The 20488-nt window shown below is 36.6% G+C and overlaps 1 protein-coding gene and 1 pseudogene across 14 annotated transcripts in view; one reads left to right on the top strand and one right to left on the bottom strand.

Moving 5' to 3' along the window:
• Positions 1 to 20488, top strand: part of CSNK1G1 (casein kinase 1 gamma 1) — a 163838-nt gene that overhangs the window by 86353 nt on the left and 56997 nt on the right. For all 14 annotated transcript variants that reach the window (XR_008549165.1, XR_008549166.1, XR_008549168.1 and 11 more), the window contains exon 4: positions 5749 to 5818. Coding sequence is in view for 5 of the 14 variants with exons in the window: in XM_054688049.1 (XP_054544024.1) it covers positions 5749 to 5818 (70 nt within the window). In the remaining 9 variants the exon portion in view is untranslated. The remainder of the gene's footprint in view (positions 1 to 5748; positions 5819 to 20488) is intronic.
• Positions 11677 to 12205, bottom strand: LOC119238723 (coiled-coil-helix-coiled-coil-helix domain-containing protein 2-like; annotated as a pseudogene).

The following is a 20488-nucleotide window of genomic DNA, read 5'->3' as shown; positions in this document are numbered from 1 at the left end:
CTCTTGCAAATGATACAACATAGTAATTTTCCTTCATCTATAGTGTTACAGTGATGAATTACTACATGTTTTATAATGCTATATACATAGCTAAAAATGCTAAGCTAGTATGTTATCAATGATAAATCAAAAAATAATAAAAATAACTGGAAGAAAAAACTTAATGGGTAACTAGTAATTTCTGTGAACTTTGTATCTTTCTCAGTGCTATTTTAATAGATAAAATCATTTGTGAGTTTCTTCTTAGACGTGACTGATCTGTTTTTGAAATGTAAGGTATTAATATACTTAGTAGTAGAGAATCAAATGTCATCTAATCATTGCCTTAAAAAGTTGTGAAGAGTGAAAAACACATCATGTGGTCAAATTTGAAGCAGAGAGTTCTGGTTTTGTCAGTACTAATCTTAAGAATAACGAAACTAGTCATTAACATTAGCTTCCTATCAAGAAAAGAGAATTCATAATTATTATTTTTGGAGAATTAATGAGTCTTTAGCTTATATTTAAGGTTGATATAAAACTGTTTCTAGTCATATGAAGTTATCGCATATGAATAGTTTCTATAAAACATCCATTTTGTAAATCATTGTTAAGTTGGAAGTATGAGGAATTAATGGTTGCAGGAAGGGTCATGTGATATCTGAATGCTGTTCTTTTCTAATGAATTACACTTAATACATCCACACCTGTCTGTGGTTGTTTTTTTTCCCCTCTCTCATTCAACTTTTAAGTTTGTAGGAGAGTTAGAATTACTTTGTAAAGAACTAACAGTTACCAGATTGATTCTCTATGGTGAAGTGGACAGGGAGCAAGGCTTAGAGCAGATAGCTGCTAGGGGACCATATAAACATATGTTGACTCCAAACTCTTGTTGAAGAAATGGGAGCAGGAAGAAGTAATTCGTGTGACAGTGCAGGCCAAGTATTTTCTAAGATTGAATATCAAAAGATTAACCATATTTTTTCACTTACAGGAATTTGCTTATTCTGTGAAAGTGTTCTCTAACTCATTTTTCTTTTTAGTTTTTCTGTTTTATTACTTTGGTAAATTAGAATAATCTCAGATTATTTGGAATTAGAAGTAGCCCCTAAAACACTTCATAAAGCATTGCCTCAAAACTGTTTATTGTCTCTATTTAGCAAAGCTTCTTTTGAGGCTTTCTGTTAGGGGGTTTTCTTTTCATCTCAATTTCTCCTTTAATGTTCATACTAGTCAACTTATATAGATAAGTTTACTTAGCATATTGTTATCATGACTAATCATTTCATTTAGATTTTGTTAAGCCTTTATTTTACTTTGTATTTAATTATCCAGTAGTTAATGTTTCAGTAGTTAAAGCTAAAAATGTATTTGTTATCATTTAGATGGCACATCTCAATTCATTTTTCTTTCAAATAAATCTTATATAAAGGTATTTTAGAGGATAGCAATCTTGTTTATGAACCTTCTTGCTGTGGCAGTATTCTCTGTGGGAGATATGAGGGCAATAGTTGAGCCCCTTCCATTGTACCCCTACCAGGTTGCTGTCTTCTGTTGGTTTAGGATTTCAGTCAGGCATGAGTGTTGCAGAATAACTGTGATTTGGCAAATAACCAGCCTTCTATGAAAATGTAATCACCATTTGGCACATAAATACAAGGAAGCCCTGCTTCTACTGTTTAGTTCTACTTTGGATCTTCATTGTAGGCACTTGTTTCTTGGATTTCAAAGAACCTTTTTAAAAAATATACTGTGTAAGGGAAACCCCTCCTTTCCCCATCATGGAGTTTCTAGGCTTCTTTTTAATGGAAATTTTCTAACTATTGTTTTCAAGCAAATAAACAAACAAAAAACCTCCATGTGCTAATCTTGCTGCCACCATAACTGTAGACTAAATGTTTACAATGTCCTCTATTATAGTGCTTCCAGAAGAGCACCTTGAAGCACTCAGTTGGCTGAGCAGGCTACAGCTATATGCAAAAGGGCTTGGTTAAAGGATATAAATGCTTTGGTTTGCGATAAGAAGCCCCTCTTGTCCAAATTTATGTGATGTGTACATCCATTTTTAGCCCTCTAACTCTAAGTGTTTTTCCTTTTTAAAAATCTCGTAGCATATTTACTCAAGGCCAGGTTGAATGTTTCTCATTAAGATTTCCAGAATGAACTTTGAGAATACTGTCTTCAACAAGATCTATATATATTTTTTTAATTGACTCTTTCTAGAAAGAACATTCCTCTTTCTAGTCTTTAGGGCAATTTGGTTCCATACTGATTTGTTTTCACTGTTCTTTTTTTGGTTTCTTGTGTATCACTGGTGATTTTGCTCAGGGTAAATTCTGTAGTTGACTGCTTTGATAGTGATATAGTAGAAGATCTGAAACCAAATGGAGACTTTCAAGAGTGATTTGTTTGTATCTGAAATGATATGTAAAGAAATAACTCCTCACTATAATTTTATGTACTATTGAGTATAATCTTGAGAAGATTTAAGTTCAACCCTGCTGATTTTACAATCAAAGAAGGGTATATGTTCTTCTTTCATATCATTCTTTTGGAAGATGAAAGGAAACTTCTGAATTCTTTGACTTATGGATTAATTCTTTATCTTAGAAAAATGCAAAACTTTCAGGTGGGTTCAGAAAGAACCTTCAAAGATGAATTCAAAGAGCCTAATAAATAGGACTGATTAGGAAAGTTTAAAGGAATTGAAACTATTTGCCTATATACTAAGAAATGATTGAATATTGAGGACATAAGAGAAAAAGGCTTAGGTGTTAGTATTAGGAATTTAAATAGGATATTAAGACCTTCCAAATCATGAGACTTGTTAAATATTAACTGAAATTATCAAGGGAAGCTATGGAAGCTCCTTCCTTGGAGATTGTCTTAAACATAGGACAATAGGGGCCTCCCTGGTGGCCTGTGGGTTAAGTGTCAGTGCTGTCACTGGTAAGGCCTGAGTTCTAACCCAAATAAGGTGCAGCAGATCTCTCCTGTCTCTCCTGCTGCTTCCCTTAGCAGTGTATTTCAATAAATCCTCCTGTTCTGTTCCGCACTGCCTCTGGTGAATCCTCTCACTGCCTGCACCTCTGGCTTACACCCCAGTTCTTCTACACAAATATAAATTAATAATAAATTCAGGATTGTGTTAGGGTGGGTGGTGTGCTTCTAACATAGATCCTATGGCTGAAATTAAAATATAGAATCTGGCTCTCCCTGGTGGTGCAAGGGGTTAAGTCTCAGCACTATGAAGCTATCGGCAGCTACTACAGCTCCGATTTCAATCCCTGGCCAGGGAGCTAACCCACATGGCACAGCAGACCTCTCCTGTCTCACCCACTGCTCCCCTCAGCAGTGTATTTCAGTAGATCTGCCTGTTCTGCTCCCCACTCTGTCTCTGGTGAATGCTCTCATTCTCGCCCCCTCCTCCCCTGGACTACCTCTCAGCTCTTGTATGCATAAATAAATAAATCTTTAAAATAAAAATAAAATATAAAATCTATTTAAAAAATAGGACAAGTAGCCATATTGGGGAAAGGACAATTTTTTTTTTTCAGTAAACGCTGTTGGAAAAACTAGATACCCACCTACAACAAAGTGGAACCTACTCAGCTTACTCAAAATGGATCGGAGACCTAAACATAAGAGCTAAAACTATAAATATCTCAGAAGAAAGCTTTGGGGAAAAACTTTGACTTTGGATTTAGCATTTTTTTTGGGTATGACTAAAAAAGGACAAGGAACAAAAAAGGGTAGGTAAGTCAGAGTTCATCAAAATTTAAAAATGTGCTTTTCACTTTAAGCTGTGAAAAGACAACCAATGAAATGGGAAAAAATACTTGAAATTCATATTTCTTATAAGGAGTTGATATCTGGGATTTACCTTGTTGTTGTTTTTTTTTTAAGATTTATTTATTTATGCACACGAGCTGGGGTACAGGCCAGAGATGCGGGGGGTGTGAGGATTCACCAGAGACAGAGTGGGGAACAGAACAGGCAGACTGACTGAAATACACTGCTGAGAGGAGCAGCGGGTGAGACAAACGAGGTCTGCTGTGCCATGTGGGTTTCTCCCTGGCCGGCCGGGGATCGAACTTGTGCTGCAGAGGCTGCAGATTGCTTCATATTGCTGTGCTTAACCCCTTGCGCCACCAGGAAGGCCCGGATTTACCATTTTTAAGTGTACAGTTCAGTAAGTAGCATTCAATACCTTCACATTATTAAGCAACCATCATCCATCTCCAGAACTTTTTCATTTACCCCAACTGATATTCTGTACCCATGCAACTTTCCTTTCCCCATTACCCACTGTGTGCTGGCAGCTACCATGCAACTTTCTTTCTGAATTTGACTACTCCAGGTACCTTTTATAAATGGAGTATTTGCTCTTCTCTGTCTGGCTTTTTTCACTTAGCACAATGTCTTCAAGGTTCATCATGATGTAGCATGCGTCAAATTTCTTTCTTTTGTAAAACTGAAGAATAATCCTTTATATTGTATGGAACAAAATCACATTTTGTTTATCCATTCATTTGTTTTTAGATACTTTGGTTGTTTCCACCTTTTGACTATTTTGATTAATTTTGTTATGAACATCAATTTGAGTCCTTGCTCTTGACTCTTTTGGGTATATAGAAGTGGAATTGCTGGATTGTGTGATAATTCTGTGTTTAGTTTCTTGAGAAATTGCCATACTATTTTCCACACAACATTTTCCATTCCCATTATCATTATGCAAGGATTCCAGTTTCTTCTCATCTTTGCCAACACTTGTTATTTTCTGTGTTTTTGATAATAGCCATCATGATGACTGTGCAGATGTATCTTTTAGGGTTACATTTGTGTGGGGTTTTTTTGTCTGTTGCCTGGTATATTGTCAGTTCAAAATAATTAACTACCCAATTTTCAGAGTTTGGTGTAGAGCAAAATGTGGTAGTTTGCCTGCTTGATCTCTGGGGTCTTTAGAAAATTGTTTTTGAAAACTTGAATACCATGTTGAAGAAATTACCTGTTTTAGCTGTGTTCACCATCTTTAAGAATGTCCTTAACAGCATTATTCATAATTGTGCAAAGTGAAAACAGTTCATATGTACAAAAATCATGGTGTGTATGTATATATATCCATACATACACACATGGAAACTTCACAATCATTAAAAATAATATATAACTGTACTTGTTATAGAACAATTTCATTATTAAAAACATTACGGAACAACAAATAGAGTGTGATCTTATTTATTTAAAATTACATTTTAAATCTGTATTGTTTATAAATATATATGTATAAATAAATATTTGGGAGAACATCAAAATGTTAATTTAATAATGCTTCTCTTTAAGATGTCAAATTTCTAATTGTCACATTTGATTTTTTCTGAGAAAATAACATTTTTCTAAAATTAATAAAGCTGTTTACCACATAAAATTAATATTAAAGCAGGTAGGAAATACACACTAGAATTTAGTGAAAAAGAAAGATTTTGCATCTGGTTTCCTAGAAGGATACTTCTTGGTAAGGGAACTAACTTTGAATGATGGCCCATCCAAATTATTTTTATTTAAATATCCCTGAAAGGGGTTGTTAAGTAATTCAGCATCATCTTCTTGTAGCTGTGCTTTGTAAGAGAAATTGTGGTAAGAAAATACTATCATATTTGAATATCATCTCTAAACATTAAGTGATCTTAGTCCTGGTTTACTCTGAAACCTGGGAATGGAAAAATACTCTTTGTCTAGATCTGATCACAATTTCTCTTTGGGTTTCAGGAACCAATAAAATCACGTGCTCCACAGCTTCATTTAGAGTACAGGTTTTATAAACAGCTCGGCAGTGCAGGTAAGTCAAGTCTGTTTTCTCCATTTACTTAAAGTATAACTTACTAGAAGCCCTAAAATACACAGATTTTCTTGTCTAATCTTTACCAGACCATATTTCTCCTTTGCTTGTTGAATAGGTAAATAAACCATCGTCAACTAAAAAACTAATTGTTCTCTTACTCCTGGAGGAGCAGTTTTTAAATTTTTTATAGTTAAATTTATTTTCTTATATCATTGTTCCTTGTTGTACAATATTTGATTTTTCCCCTCAGGTGTAGCCCCCATAGTTCTCCTACCACCATAGCACCCCTGATCCATCATCATAGTCCCTTGTGTTCATCCTGCCCCTGTTTGGACCTCTTTACCTTGTTTTCTCCTGCTGGATGCCTCAGATCTATGGTCAGCCTGCAAGTTTTATCTTTTTCTTGACCCTTTGTTCTGTTTGAGGGGCACTTTTCTTAATTGGAGTCTGTGATGTCATGACCTTACTCACAGACCAGCTTTTTTTTTTTCATGATTATTAACATGTTTTTAATAAAGTAGGACTAATTATTTTAAAATTCATACTGTAGTGATTTTGCATATTGATGCATATTACTCATTTTCTTCATTTAATTGATTGTAATTATATGTATCCTTCAGCAAAATAGATGAGTAGAAATACATTTTGGAAGAGAACCAATTTATTGTTTTCTTAACAGAGAATCCAATCATATTACTAAAAAAACAAGTAATGAGATCATATGTATGTGTGTGTATGTATATATATGTGTATATATAGATATATCCATAAATGTTCTCATTTAATTAGAAAAAGAAAAAAATTACAATTTCAGAGCCATACAAAGAAGGAAAAGCATTATTATTGATTTGTGTATAATCATTTTATTAAGTTTAATTTTGGGGCAATTAAAAACTGTAGAAAACTTTTAGATGCAGTATCCTGCTTAGATTTTTTTATCTGCAAAATTGGATCATTTTAAAGAACCTTTGAGTATAGAAACTAATTTTAATTTATTCTACAGACCAGCTTTTGAATGTTTTCACACACCTGAATACATAAAACTTGGGCTTTTACTTTTTTGGTAGTTTATTCATACTATTTTTATTTTTTTTGTATATATCAAAACAAAGGAAGAGGATTTGCAGGCTTTATTTTACCAAATTGAGACTATATCTCTTTTAAAGATATATGAAAGTATGCATTCCAAAATATCCTACTACTGTCATTTTGTACATTTCTCTCATTAATTCGTAAGACCTATTCAAGTGATCATTAATAAAGTATAACCTTTGAGTATTCTTTGCAATTGAATTTATAAAATGACTATTTTTTATCTAAAAGCTCTAATTTATTTTTATTTTTATTTTATACATTTTTTACATCATTTTTCATTTGTGCACAATGTGTGCATTTTCATCTTGCTTATAGTCCCCATACAATTCCCACCCCCCCTTGTTTTGATCCTACTCCCTTCTACCTCCCCCTCCACCGTAGTGTTTCTGGTTTATAGTTGCTTGTTGATTTTGATTTTTACTTTATTATAATTAGTCTTTTTCTTGGTCCCTTATTTAGGTTTTCTAAATTTCTGCTATGAATGAAACCATCCAGTATTTTTCTTTTTCTTTCTGGCTTATTTCGCTGTAAAGGCTCTAATTTCTTAAACTTGCTGACTTGCAGAAAAATACCTTGACTAAGCAAACGTTACCAATTCTAAAGAGATTATACCTATAGGATACCTCTCTCAAAAAATGAACTCTTTTAATACTTGTTTTATTAATTGACATTAGTAGACATTCCTCTCCTTTATGCTTTTTCCATTTTAAAGGTATTTTATATGAATGTCTGAAACTTGGCTTCTATTGCAATTACCATTATTGAAGGTACTACTGTAGGAATTTGAGTGTCACTTTCTAGAGTATACAGAATTATTTAGGAAACACTGGATGTTATTCAAGCTTTGTTATGCCCTGACCATGACAGTAATCAACCATAATCATAACTTAGGGAGTCCAGAATGGGCATTTGTTTTTCATTGCACTAACATGAGTTTTTGCTCACAGTAGCCTCTCATTATTATGTCTTCAATGATTGTATACTTAAATATGGATTCACTCGTATAAATTTGGCAACTGTGAGTTCATAGGACATACATATTTAACTTGAGCCTAGTCTTCCCACAACTAAACTTTAAAGTTGGCTATTATGTTGTTTCTGGTTTCATAAATTTCAGATTGATAATGATCACAGCAGACTTATGATAACCATATTTATACATGTCTCATAAATCTGTGGTACAGGTAAAAACATGTACATCTAATCCAGTTTAGAAGTTTGAGTGGACCTGGGGAAGTCCAGACCATTTTGTAAGATTTCCTCTGTAAACCCTTCCACATATACCCACCAGATCCACAGGCCCATCTTCCCTTTTTAATCTCATGTACCTGCTCTGTAGGAATAAAAACTGTGCTTCTGGGTTTGTTTCCTCTCCAAATACAAGACAACATTGAAGATTCTCCATGCGCTGAAAACAAGGGTTAAATAAGGAGAATGTTGAAAGAAAGGGTGCTAAAGCAATTATCTCTCTCTTAAGGCAGCAAGAGAAAAATGGAACATGTGAGACTAGAGTGTCCATTACAGTCACTGGGAATAGAATGAACTGTTGTAATAGTCAGGCCAGCTATTGGCACATAGTCAAGAGTAGGCTGACCATCATTGGTCTCTCTCCATGTACCTCTTCTTACAGTCATCCTAAACAAAATCTTCTATATCTTAGAGGAAGTTCAGTAGTAATTCCTGACCTTTTTCCTGCTTTTGGTGATTGTCCCCTTCTCTTAAAGTAGCTCTGGTTGATTGGTGTCATCTTATTGCTCTTGCCTACAACGAACAAATAACCATTAGCTTTTCCAAGATAGGAGGAACTTTAGAGATCTGTTACAAATTTCCACCCTGTGTAAAAAGTGTACCTCGAGTTTTTCTAACAGATGGCCATCCATTTCTGCTTGACTACCATTAATCATCTAGTTTATTGCTCTTCAAGGTAATTCAGTGTTGAAAAGCCCAAAGTACTTGGAAGTTCTTCATTTTGGGTTAAAATTTGCCCTTTTGTATTTCCATGATGCTCAAAAGCATTCATCACAGAGGGCCTCCCCGGTGGCGCAGCGGTTGAGCGCTGGGTTGCGAAGCTGCCTGCGGCCTCTGCGGTGCCGGTTCGATCCCCGGCTGCTCCCCGGCCACTGGAGGAGGGTCCCACATGGCGCGCAGACCTCTCCTGCTGCCCGCTGCTCCCCTCAGCAGTGTGCTTCGGTCCTTCTGCCTGTTCTGCTCCCCGCTCTGGCTCTGGTGAATTCTCTCACCCTCCTGTGCTTCTGACTGTACCCAGTGCATGTATAAGCAAAAAACAAACAAATAAAAAAAAATAGATAAAAAAAAATGCCTCTATTAAAAAAAAAAAAAAAGCATTCATCACAACTGTTAAGATGCTGTTCTCTCTAGTACTCAGTTCCAAATCTTCTTTTGAGCCATACATACTCAATTCCATCAGTCTTTTTGCATAACATGATTTTACAGATACTTCGCTGTCATTGCTCCAGTAGCAAACATCAGTGTGTGTGCATGCACATACTTTCCTAGTTTTGTGATGTTCCTTTTAAATGAGTCTCATAAAACAACACCAGTAACTGGATGTTGAGACAGTGGGGTTAGTATCTTCCTTGATCTGGACACAGTATTTCTATTAATTTACATTAGCTGTTTTAACAGCCATTTACCATACTTAACTGATTATGCTATTATGGAGTTTTACTCAAATAGACCCTAGATATCCTCTTTATATATAAGCTGCCATCAACCCAGGCTTTCTGTATTTTGTAGTTATATAATTGGCTCTCGAGCACCTAAACCTCTTAAATGTCATCTTATGCCATTACTACTAACTATTGAGGTACTTCTCAATACTGATTCTGTTACTGAGTATACTATATTTTAATTGCAGTTATATTCCTCATAAAACTGTAACATATTCTTGAGAACAAGGCTTTCTTCACCCTTATGTCACAAGTGTATCTCTAGGCCTGACATAGTCAATCACTATGTAGTAGGCACTTGGGAGGTATTTTAGTAACAGAAGTTAGGAAGATTTGATAAGCATGGATTTTTAAAAATTTTTGCCAAGTAATTAATAAAACTATTAATTATGGGTGGCCAGAAAAGAGAACTTATTTTGAAAGTAGATTAGTTGGCAAGAAAGTAGACAAGATTTCACCATGTCTCATTATAAGTGTGAGCATGAACACTAGATCTTGTTCATAACTTACAAGCATGAACATTTTGCTCCCTGTTTTTCCAGAGTGAGTTCCCAGCTATAAATGTGACTCATTAGTAGTTAATGTTTGAGTGGCCAAAGCACATATGCCACTGTCTTCAGAACCAAGGTGATGTTGTGGCATTGTAAATAAACAGCCTTACATGTCAAAGGCATACAGTGACCAAAATAATGTAATCAGTGTTTTCACTCACTAGTGCTTTGTCATTATTATCAACACCAGTGATGGGCAAAATATTTGGATACCATGACAAGGAATACCTTAAAAATAAAGTCTATTCTGACATAAGTTTGTTCAAGGAATTAATTGTAAAATTAATGAACAGAATCCTTTGGGAGAAAGGATTATGAATCTGAAGGACAGTGTTATTGCTGTTGTGTTAACAGAACTTGAGACTTTAAATTCCTAAAATAAGAACTTTTAAAAAAAATTTTATTTATTTATGCATACAAGAATTGGGGTATGGGCCAGAGGTGTGGGGGGTGAAAGGATTCACCAGAGACGGAGTGGGGAACAGAACAGGTGGATCTACTGAAATACACTGCTGATGGAGCAGGTCTGCTGAGCCATGTGGGTATTTCCCTGGCTGGGGATCGAACTCATGCTGCAGACGCTGTGGATAGCTTCATAGGTTGCATCTTAATCCCTTGTGCTACCAGGCAGGCCCTACAATAGGAACTTTTTGTTGGCTTAAAGGTATGCTCATTTCTTCCTTAAGTATCCCATGTCTTAATTATTATCTTGGATTTTGAATCTAGAAATTCATATAGTTCTCTACTCAGGTGGAGATAGGACAAAAATGGCAGCACTGAATGATTGTGAATGTAGGTCAAGTTGAAACTCTTTCTCATTGTCCCTTCTTTTCCTTTTTGATCTTTAACTCCTTCCCTTCCATTCCACTCTTTTCTATAAGAGGTAGTCAAACTTCAGACTTACATTTGCTGAATATAGCTTTCCCATCAAGAATTTTAAGACCTGATTATTTGATTTGCCATGAGGATTAATACCTCTAAGATAATTATTGAACAAAGTAAAAGGGGTCTTGACGGTCTTGAATCTGAGGACCTTGATCTTGGTTTATCTATCAACATATCAAATAGCTATCATTTTTTCCTTTTTCATTTATTATTGAATCCAAATTATAAAACATTGATGGATATTTTGAGAAAAATGATGATCCACTCTCAACACGCTAAGTCTGCTGCATTTCGCTTGAATATATCCTTTCCATATGCAGACATATTTCATAACATTGGTTCACGTATAACTGCATGTCTTTCATTTAACATTATAGCATTTGTCATGATTATGTGGTCTTCATGTTTCTAATTTTTTTTTTTGGAAGAAAATCACTTTTTTATTCACACACACGCCACAAAAGCAGATTTAAGGAAGTCAAACATTTTTCCCAGCCCCAAACTCAGTATCATTTCAGTGAACTTCTAACAATACCTTCTTCCATTGTAATGAAGCCATTAGTGATAGATTTAGCTGGTAGCTTTATACTTTGCATTTCACTATCATTTATATTTTTGCGTTAAATTAACTTCGTCAGGAGAGGTGATTTTCCATGCCTTCAATTTGAACTTCTTGATTAGGCTAATCCATTTGCAAATCTGCACTGTTTGAACACCTCACTGAAACCCTCACAAAACTTGAGGTCACCCTGGTTCTGGGCACACTCCAAAAACTGCTTCATCTCATAGTGGCATGGGCCAAACTGCTGCTGCTGCTGCTGCTGCTGGTATGCTGGTATGCTGGCTGGGTTCCCTGAGGTTCCTGGTAAGTGATGTCAGGCCTTAACGGACCCAGCATTACTTCCTCCACTGAAACCCCCAGTGATGGCATGACCTATTGTGTGTCCAGCAGCAGAGCCCATAGCCACACCTGCTGCAGTGGTTGCCATCTGGGCCATGAGTCCTGGCTGACGGGGAGCAGCAGCAGTTATGCCAACAGCAGATGGGGGAGCTGCTGCTGGCAGCTGAGCTGCAGGTGCTGGCCTGGGTGCAGCTCTCATCTGAAGTGCCCGGCTGGCCGGATGGACCATGCCGGAAGTGCGTCTCCGGCTTCCACGCGGCATAGGAGCGGCACAGCGGCTCGGCGTCGAGAACAGCGGCACTCAGAGACCCAAACTCCATATTTCTAATATTTGTACAATTTCCCATTACGTTCATAGACTATAATTTAGGCACCCATTTTGTGTTGTCAGACATTTATATTATTTTATTTGAAGAAGTCATTTTCCCCTAGTGGTTTCTGCTACTTGAGTATTGTAACTCAAATCTTTTCTGTCTATATTTTCTTCCATTTACTCCCTATGTGGTATGAATATTTTTATAGGCTTAAAGAGCTATTAAGTGATAGATTAGGTTAATTCCAAATAATTCCAGAACAAAAGTTTTTGAAATAAGTTACAAGAGGAAAAAATATTAGAGGAAGATAAAGTTTGACTTTGTGTAACAGTGTAAAAGTAATATAAATATTCATTAATGTGGAATTGGATAAATGATCATCTATTTATATCATAGCTTTAACTATTAAAAGAAGATAGCCCTGTGTACTAATATGGAAAGATGCCATAATTTATATATATATATATTTTTTAATTTATTTTCTTACAACATTGTTAATTTTTGGACAGTATTTGGTTTCCCCCCTCAGGTGTAGTCCTCATAGTTCTCCCACCACCATAGCACCCGTGATCCATCTTTACCACCCTTTGTGCTATTACCTGCCCCATGTTAGCCTTCTCCTCCCGCTCCCCTGCTGTATGCCTCAGATCTATAGGTCAGCTTGCACGTTTTGTCTTTCTCCTAACCCTTTGTTGCCCCATAAACTTGTGGTGAAAGGGTTTGCAAAACACTGTAGCATTGTCCTATTACTACAAGAAAAAATGTATAATGCATGTCCGTAAGCGCATAGGAAATACCACAGTGAATATACAAAAAGTGTAATGACAATTACCTTTTAGAAAAGTATTAGAGCAATGGTAAATAGTGGCATTCCTAAGTTTTTACTTTAATTCTTTAATAATCTTGTATTTTTTGTCCTGATCATGTATTATTGTTGTTACTATTATTAATTTTGAAAGGACTGCAGTGAATTAGTCCTTAAATTATCATAGCCTCATTGTAGAGAAAGTCCAAGGAACCTGTCACTGACCCCATTCATTCTGAGCCTTCAGTTAAATCATAATAAAGTCTTGAAATATTTCCTTTCTTTCCAGATCTCTTCTTGTAGGAAGAAAAAACCAAATTGTGAACTAGAATGAGTTGTCTTACGCAACTGGGTTTCTTATCTTTTGTGGGGAGGGCAATTACCATGCATAAGTTAAGTAGTCACATATCCTGAAGGGAGATTTGTACACTGGGTAGAAAGAAGACACGACTTTTTATTTTATTTATTTATTTATTTAGATTAATTAATTTATTTATACAAGCACTGGGTACAGTCAGAAGTGCGGGAGGATGAGAGAATTCACCAGAGCCAGAGTGGGGAGCAGAGCAGGCTGAATTTCCGAAGTACACTGCTGACGGGAGCAGCGGGTGGCAGGAGAGGTCTGCGCACCATGTGGTACCCTCCGGTGGCCGGGGAACAGCCGGGGATCGAACCGGGGAGCAGCTGGGGATCAAACCTGCGCTGCAGAGGCTGCGGGCAGCTTCACAACCCAGCGCTCAACCGCTGCACCACTAGGGAGGCCCAGACACGACTTTTTTTTTTTTTTTTTTGGAGAGAAAGACTGAATTCTTTATTTTTTCTTTTTTTTTTTTTTTTTTTTTTTTAAATAATAAATTTTATTTTTATATTCCCCCATACAATTGCAAAAGCCCCATTCTGACCCCAATCCTTCCCTTCCTGCCCCCCACCCCCCAAAAAGTGTCTCTGGTTCATAGTTTTTTGTTGATTTTGATTTTCACTTTCTTATATTAATTTTCCTGGTCCCTTATTTAAGTTTTCTAGATTCCTGCTATGAGTGAGACCATCCGGTATTTTTCTTTTTCTTTTTGGCTTATTTCATTGAGCATGATCCCTTCCAGCGCCATCCATGTTGCTGCAAATTGCATGTGTTTATCTTTTTTGAATGCTGAGTAATATTCCATGGTATATATGTACCACATCTTCTTGATCCAGTCATCTATTTTTGGGCATTTGGGTTGTTTCCAAAGCTTAGCTATTGTAAACAGTGCTGCTATAAACATAGGGGTGCAGGTGTTTTTTGGAATTGATGTTTCTGTGTCCTTTGGGTAAATACCTAGGAGTGGAATTGCTGGATCATATGGAAGCTCTATGTTTAGTAGGTCCAGAAATCTCCACACAGCTCTCCATAGTGGTTGGACCAGTTTGCACTCCCACCAACAGTGCAGAAGAGTTCCTTTTTCTCCACACCCTCGCCAACATTTGTTGTTGCTAGTTTTTTTAATATGTGCCATTCTCACTGGTGTGAGATGGTATCTCATGGTAGTTTTGATTTGCATTTCCCTGATTACAAGTGATGTTGAACATTTTTTCATATGTCTGTTGGCCATTTGCATTTCCTCTTCAGAGAAGTTTCTTTTTAGCTCTTCTGCCCATTTTTTGACTGGATTATTTTCTTTGTTGTTGCTGAGTCTGATCAGCTCTTTGCAGATTTTTGTGATCAGTCCTTTATCATTAGTGTTGGGTGCAAAAATGTTCTCCCAGTTGGTGGGGTTTCTCTTTGTTTTGGTTATTGTCTCTTTTGCTGTGCAGAAGCTCTTTAATTTGATGTAGTCCCAGCTGTTTATCTTTGCCTTCACTATCACTGCTTTGGGTGATGTGTCTGTAAAGATGTCTTTGATGTGCAAATCCCGTAGTGTTTCGCCTATATTTCCTTCTATGTATTTTATGGTTTCAGGTCTTATGTCTAGTTCTTTAATCCATTTTGAGTTGATTTTTGTGTATGGTGTGAGGTAGTGGTCAAGCTTCAAACCTATTTGAACTTTAAGAATTAGACTACATGTTACTATATAGTATACATCCTGTGATATTTATACTTGGAATCTTTCTCAATTCCAGAAGACATAAACATTCTTAGGCACTAATTATATTACAAATATAATGCTGGAAAAATGGACAGTGAATCAAGATGGGAATACTAGCTAGTATTTTTACATCGATGGCCACAGTTAGGGGGTAGATTTTTATTTGCAATTGTGCTTCAAATTATTGAGCCTATGATTGTTGGAAAACCTCCAAACTTGCTTCAAAGAAAAACAGTAGTTTTAAATGTTAAACTCTGCAACTATATGTAATGACTATGAAAAATTATGTTTTTTTTCCTTACTGTTGAAAAGTAAAAGTTTTAGATTTTCTTCATGACTAAACTAAATACATTCTTCAGTTTTGACTTATTTTTTGTTTCATTCTTTGCTATAGCACTGTATTTTAATTTTTGAAGACACAAAGGGCTTTGGCATTGAGCACAGTTGTGCTTTTCTTTTCAGATGTTTCTTTAGATTATTCTGAGTACACAAGATTAGAAGTCAGGGACTTAAAGATTGACTCTGGATTCCCTGGAATTTGCTTGCCCTCCTGGTAGCATCTATATTTGTTTGGCGCAATGGGCCAGCTTTACAAGAAAGAATAGCAGTATTTAATCATGGTAATTAAAGGCTAGAAGCCTTGCAGTCTGCACATGAAAGCAGCCTGTGTTGTAACCATCTTTCATATTTTCTTCAACCATCAGTGTTGGATTAATTGTATTATAGTCACCATGGATAAGTCCCGAATGTGTCTTTCCTATAATGAGACTGTTTGTAGATTTCCCTGTGTTGTCATGGCCATTTACTTAGGAAAGTATATACATTGTGAATATTTACATTTCCCAACCCACAAATCTCTTAGCCACTACCTCCCCATTTTTATTTGTATTCTATTATATAAGATAGATATGTGACAGGTTTGGGGCAGAGATAGTCAAAACCAGTCACCTAAACAGAGAGGAAGCCTACACAAAGGAAAGGAATAGTACGTATATAGGGATCCATGGTTGGAAATGTGCTGGTCACGTGATAAGGGCCTGTAGATGCTTGGCGATTATATATAAAACAAATAAACCAGAACCAAGCATGCAGCTAAAGTGTCAGGAGACTGGAAAGGGGGGGAGAGTATGAGTCAGCAAGGGCAGGAACAAATTGAGAAATGGAGGGAGATAATAGGGAAATTGCAAGAAAATAGGACTCTAGGTACAGAAATGAGAATGCAAGTAGATAAAATGTGAAGACCTCTGACTTAGCCCACAGGAGCTATGAAGTTGCTTTCTATTCCTTTTTTATAGCTAACTTTCTTAGGAACAATAGCTTTAAGCAGTAACTTTGACATTTTTAGTAAAAGTATTGGAATAGGTTATGGTAAATTCTCACCACTTCACTGAGCATTTAAAAAGGCATAACTATAGTACAAGTACATTACAGTGATCTCTTTGCTTCTGGAGCCTTCTTAATTGTACAAAGAAATCCTAAAGGTCACAAAGGAACTCCCATTGGTTAGACATTTAATTTTAACTCTACCCAGAATCCTGCCTGAGGACAATTTTCAAGGGCTCTAGGAATAAATATCTTAACATAACTGATCTGAGCCTGACCTGCCATGTCCTGGCATTCCAGCAACTATACTAATGTGCTAATGACTGTTCTGCTTTGGCTCTCTTATAAAGGAGATTCTCATCCTCAAGCAGAGAAAAGACAGCAAGATACTTAATTGAAATTTCATAGTGCAACAAAGCCCATGTAAAATCTCACTGGACATAGACAATAAGTAAATTTAAGTTTCCAGTAGGTATTTTATATGGTTGTCTCATTTTTGCCATCTTTGAGCACAGGGAAATTTAGTAACTTATGTAACTAGGATCTCGGAGTAGGTAAACCTGAGGCAGGAATGAATTTGGCCCTTGTTTTTATATAGACATTTGTCTTGTATATATTTACCCAGCAAATGCCTACAACCTTAGTCCCATTATTCCTTACCTAATTATAATAAAATGGTGGAAGATAAGTTGTGTAACTTAACTTATTTGAACGATTTCTTTCTAAAGTAAATTAATCCTTTACATTGCGTGTGTGTGTTGTGTATTACAACTGAGAAACTCAGAGTTACCCTATGCCAGCCATTTTCACCCAATGAAACCTTTATGCTGTAAATAAAGTGTTGATAATCAGAGTTTGCAATTTTGAAGTTGCTGGAAGGGAATGATTTTATATGCCTTCAAAAAATTCAGGAGGTGCTGATTGGTACCAGAAAAAACATTGAATCTAGGCAACTGTAAACTAACAGGAACATGGTTCTACTTCAGTAGAGAAATAAAGTCTAGATCTGAAGAAATTGTAAGGAAGTGTGGGATTGACAAAACCTTCCTATAGTGTTGTAAACTTCCTTAGAAGTGCATTATAAGTAAGCTGGGCAAACACAAACAGTTCACAGGAAAATTAAGAACCTCAGAAGAGATACTGAAATCATGAGAATCTTAAAATAGAAGTGAATCTAGTTTCAAGATTAGTTCGAAACAAGTAATGCACCTCAATATCAGAAGTCCCACCATTAGGAGTACTCAAGGAGTTTAGAAGTAACCTTTCAATCTCCGTTTGTGTATATTAAGTTTAGATAGCCATGAAATAAATGGTGAAATAGTGAATTTGGTGAAAAAGTAAAATCTGTATCCATTGTGGCCATGTGTAAGTTTTTCCAGAAGTCTCTTTGTCAAAGATAATTATGTAAGGAAGAGACACATACCATTTGTATATTTAGGGAAAACTGTATTTATTAATTAATATAAATGGACAGCCCTGAAATTACATCTTGAGGACTGTGGAGATAGACACTTGCCACCTTTAATTATAGGCAGTTTAGCTAAGTAGAGACAGCCAAGAGTTGGAACAAGGAGAAAACTTTAGCCCAAGTTTTTCAGTTTTCTCTGACTCAGAGTTAACCATGTACGCCACTCAGATACCTCTCAGATTAATTGGCTGCTGGAATAACCTAATAATCAGGCAAATAGCTAGCTGTTATAGATCACACCTATCTGCTAGTTTATATGTATCTTATTTAAAATGCAAGGATTTTTTTTAAAGATTTATTTATTTATGCATACAAGAACTAGGGTACAGGCCAGAAATGTGGGAGGTGAGATTTTCACCAGAGACAGAGTGAGGAACAGAACAGGCAGATTGACTGAAATACACTGCTGAGGGGAGTAGCGGGCAAGTCAGGAGAGGTCTGCTGTGCCATGTGGATTGCTCCCTGGCCAGCGATCGAACTTGTGCTGCAGTGGCTGTGGATAGCTTCATAGGCTGCTTCTTAACCCCTTGTGCCACCAGGGAGGCCCTAAAATGCAAGGATTTTTTTGTTTGTTTGTTTATACATGCACTGGGTACAGTCAGAAGCGCGGGAGAGTGAGAGAATTCACCAGAGCCAGAGTGGGGAGCAGAGCAGGCAGAAGGACCGAAGTACACTGCTGAGGGGAGCAGCGGGCAGCAGGAGAGGTCTGCGCGCCCTGTGGGACCCTCCTCTGGTGGCTGGGGAGCAGCCGGGGATCGACCCGGTGCCGCAAGGTCCGCGGGCAGCTTCGCAACCCAGCGCTCAACCGCTGCACCACCAGGGAGGCCCAAATGCAAGGATTTTTAAGAGAGAAGGTTTTTGTACCACATCTTCTTGATCCAGTCATCTATTTTTGGGCATTTGGGTTGTTTCCAAAGCTTAGCTATTGTAAATAGTGCTGCGATAAACATAGGGGTGCAGGTGCTCTTTGGAATTGATGTTTCTGTGTCCTTTGGGTAAATACCAGGGAATATTACTCAGCATTCAAAAAAGATAAACACATGCAATTTGCAGCAACATGGATGGAGCCAGAAGGGGTCATGCTCAGCGAAATAAGCCAGAAAGAAAAAGAAAAATACTGGATGGTCTCACTCATAGCAGGAATCTAGAAAACCTAAATAAGGGACCAGGAAAAAGAATAACTATAAGAAAGAAAATATCAAAATCAACAAACAACTATGAACCAGAGACACTCTATGGGGAATGGGGGGAGGGAAAAGGAGGGCTTGGGGTCAAAATAAGGGGGTTGTAATTGTATGGGGAATATAAAAATAAAAATTTAAATAAAATTTTTAAAAATAATAATTAAAAAAAAGAGAGAGAAGGTTTTTGTAAGGAAATCAACATTTAAATAGAGTGGTGTCATGTGAGGTTGGGAGCTAAAGTTAGCACACAGGTGAAAATCACCACAGTCAAAGTTAGCCTTGAAAAATCCCTTAAATCCATAGAGTATATTATTTAACTAGATTTGTATATATGATCATGTTCTGTAAATATATACTACCTATTATAGTAGGGATGTATTGTATATAGAGTGGTGCAGAGTTTATTTAATACGGTAGACAAATCTGAAAATTATTTTTTTTTTATTTTCTTAAACATTTTTTGACCAAGCATAGATTAAATTCAAAAAAGTAAATTGGGTTTTGTTTTTTTTTTTTGTTTTTTTTTTTTTGCCTTTCCACATCACATTCCTCCCTCACCTTAACTAATTTTTATGAAAATCTTGACCACTCAATACTGTTAACTCTTTTATTTTCTATTTTTTACTGTTAACTCTGCCTATTTTCTACCTGTAAGCTCCCTGAGAACATAGTCTGTGTCTCATTTATCCTTTTTTCTCCACCCCACCCCCCGAATCAGCTAGTGTAGTGTCTTGTACATAGTGAGTGTAGAAGGGGCCTCCCTGGTGGCTCAAGGGGTTGAGATGCATCACTATGAAGCTATCCGCAGCCACTGCAGCACCAGTTTGATCACCGGACAGGGAGGTTATCCACATGGCGCAGCAGACCTCTACTGTCTTGCCTGCTGCTCCCCTCAGCAGTGTATTTCAGTACATCTGCCTGTTCTGTTCCCCACTTTGTCTCTGGTGAATCCTCTCACTCCCCCACACCTCTGGCCTGTACCCCAGTTCTTGTATGCATAAATAAATAAATCTTTTTTAAAAAATTATAAAAATTTAAAAAATGGTTAAAGAGGAGGAAGATGTATATTTCTTGGTCAGTGCCACTTTGATTGCAAGTGGCAGAATCTTCTCATTTGAGCTTAGACCCAAAAGGGAGATTTACTATAAGACTCCAAGAATATATCTTGGAACCAATACAGGAAATACATGGGTCTCACCAGGGGTGGAACAAAACACTTGGAAAACGTATAAGGACCAAGACAAATACTCTTTGTTCTTGACTTTCTGTCTAGCTCTTGCTGACTCTGACAGTCTTTATTTTATTCTCTTTCTGACTAGGGTCTCAAGATCCCTTGTCTCAACCTCTTTCACCTTTTTTAAATTTTGCTCAACATCACCAGCCTTCTC

This window comes from Talpa occidentalis, unplaced genomic scaffold, assembly GCF_014898055.3.
Source record: "Talpa occidentalis isolate TD23 unplaced genomic scaffold, MPIMG_talOcc4v2.1 talOcc4.11, whole genome shotgun sequence".
NCBI lineage: Eukaryota > Metazoa > Chordata > Mammalia > Eulipotyphla > Talpidae > Talpa > Talpa occidentalis.
This window is presented reverse-complemented; position numbering and strand designations above follow the sequence as displayed.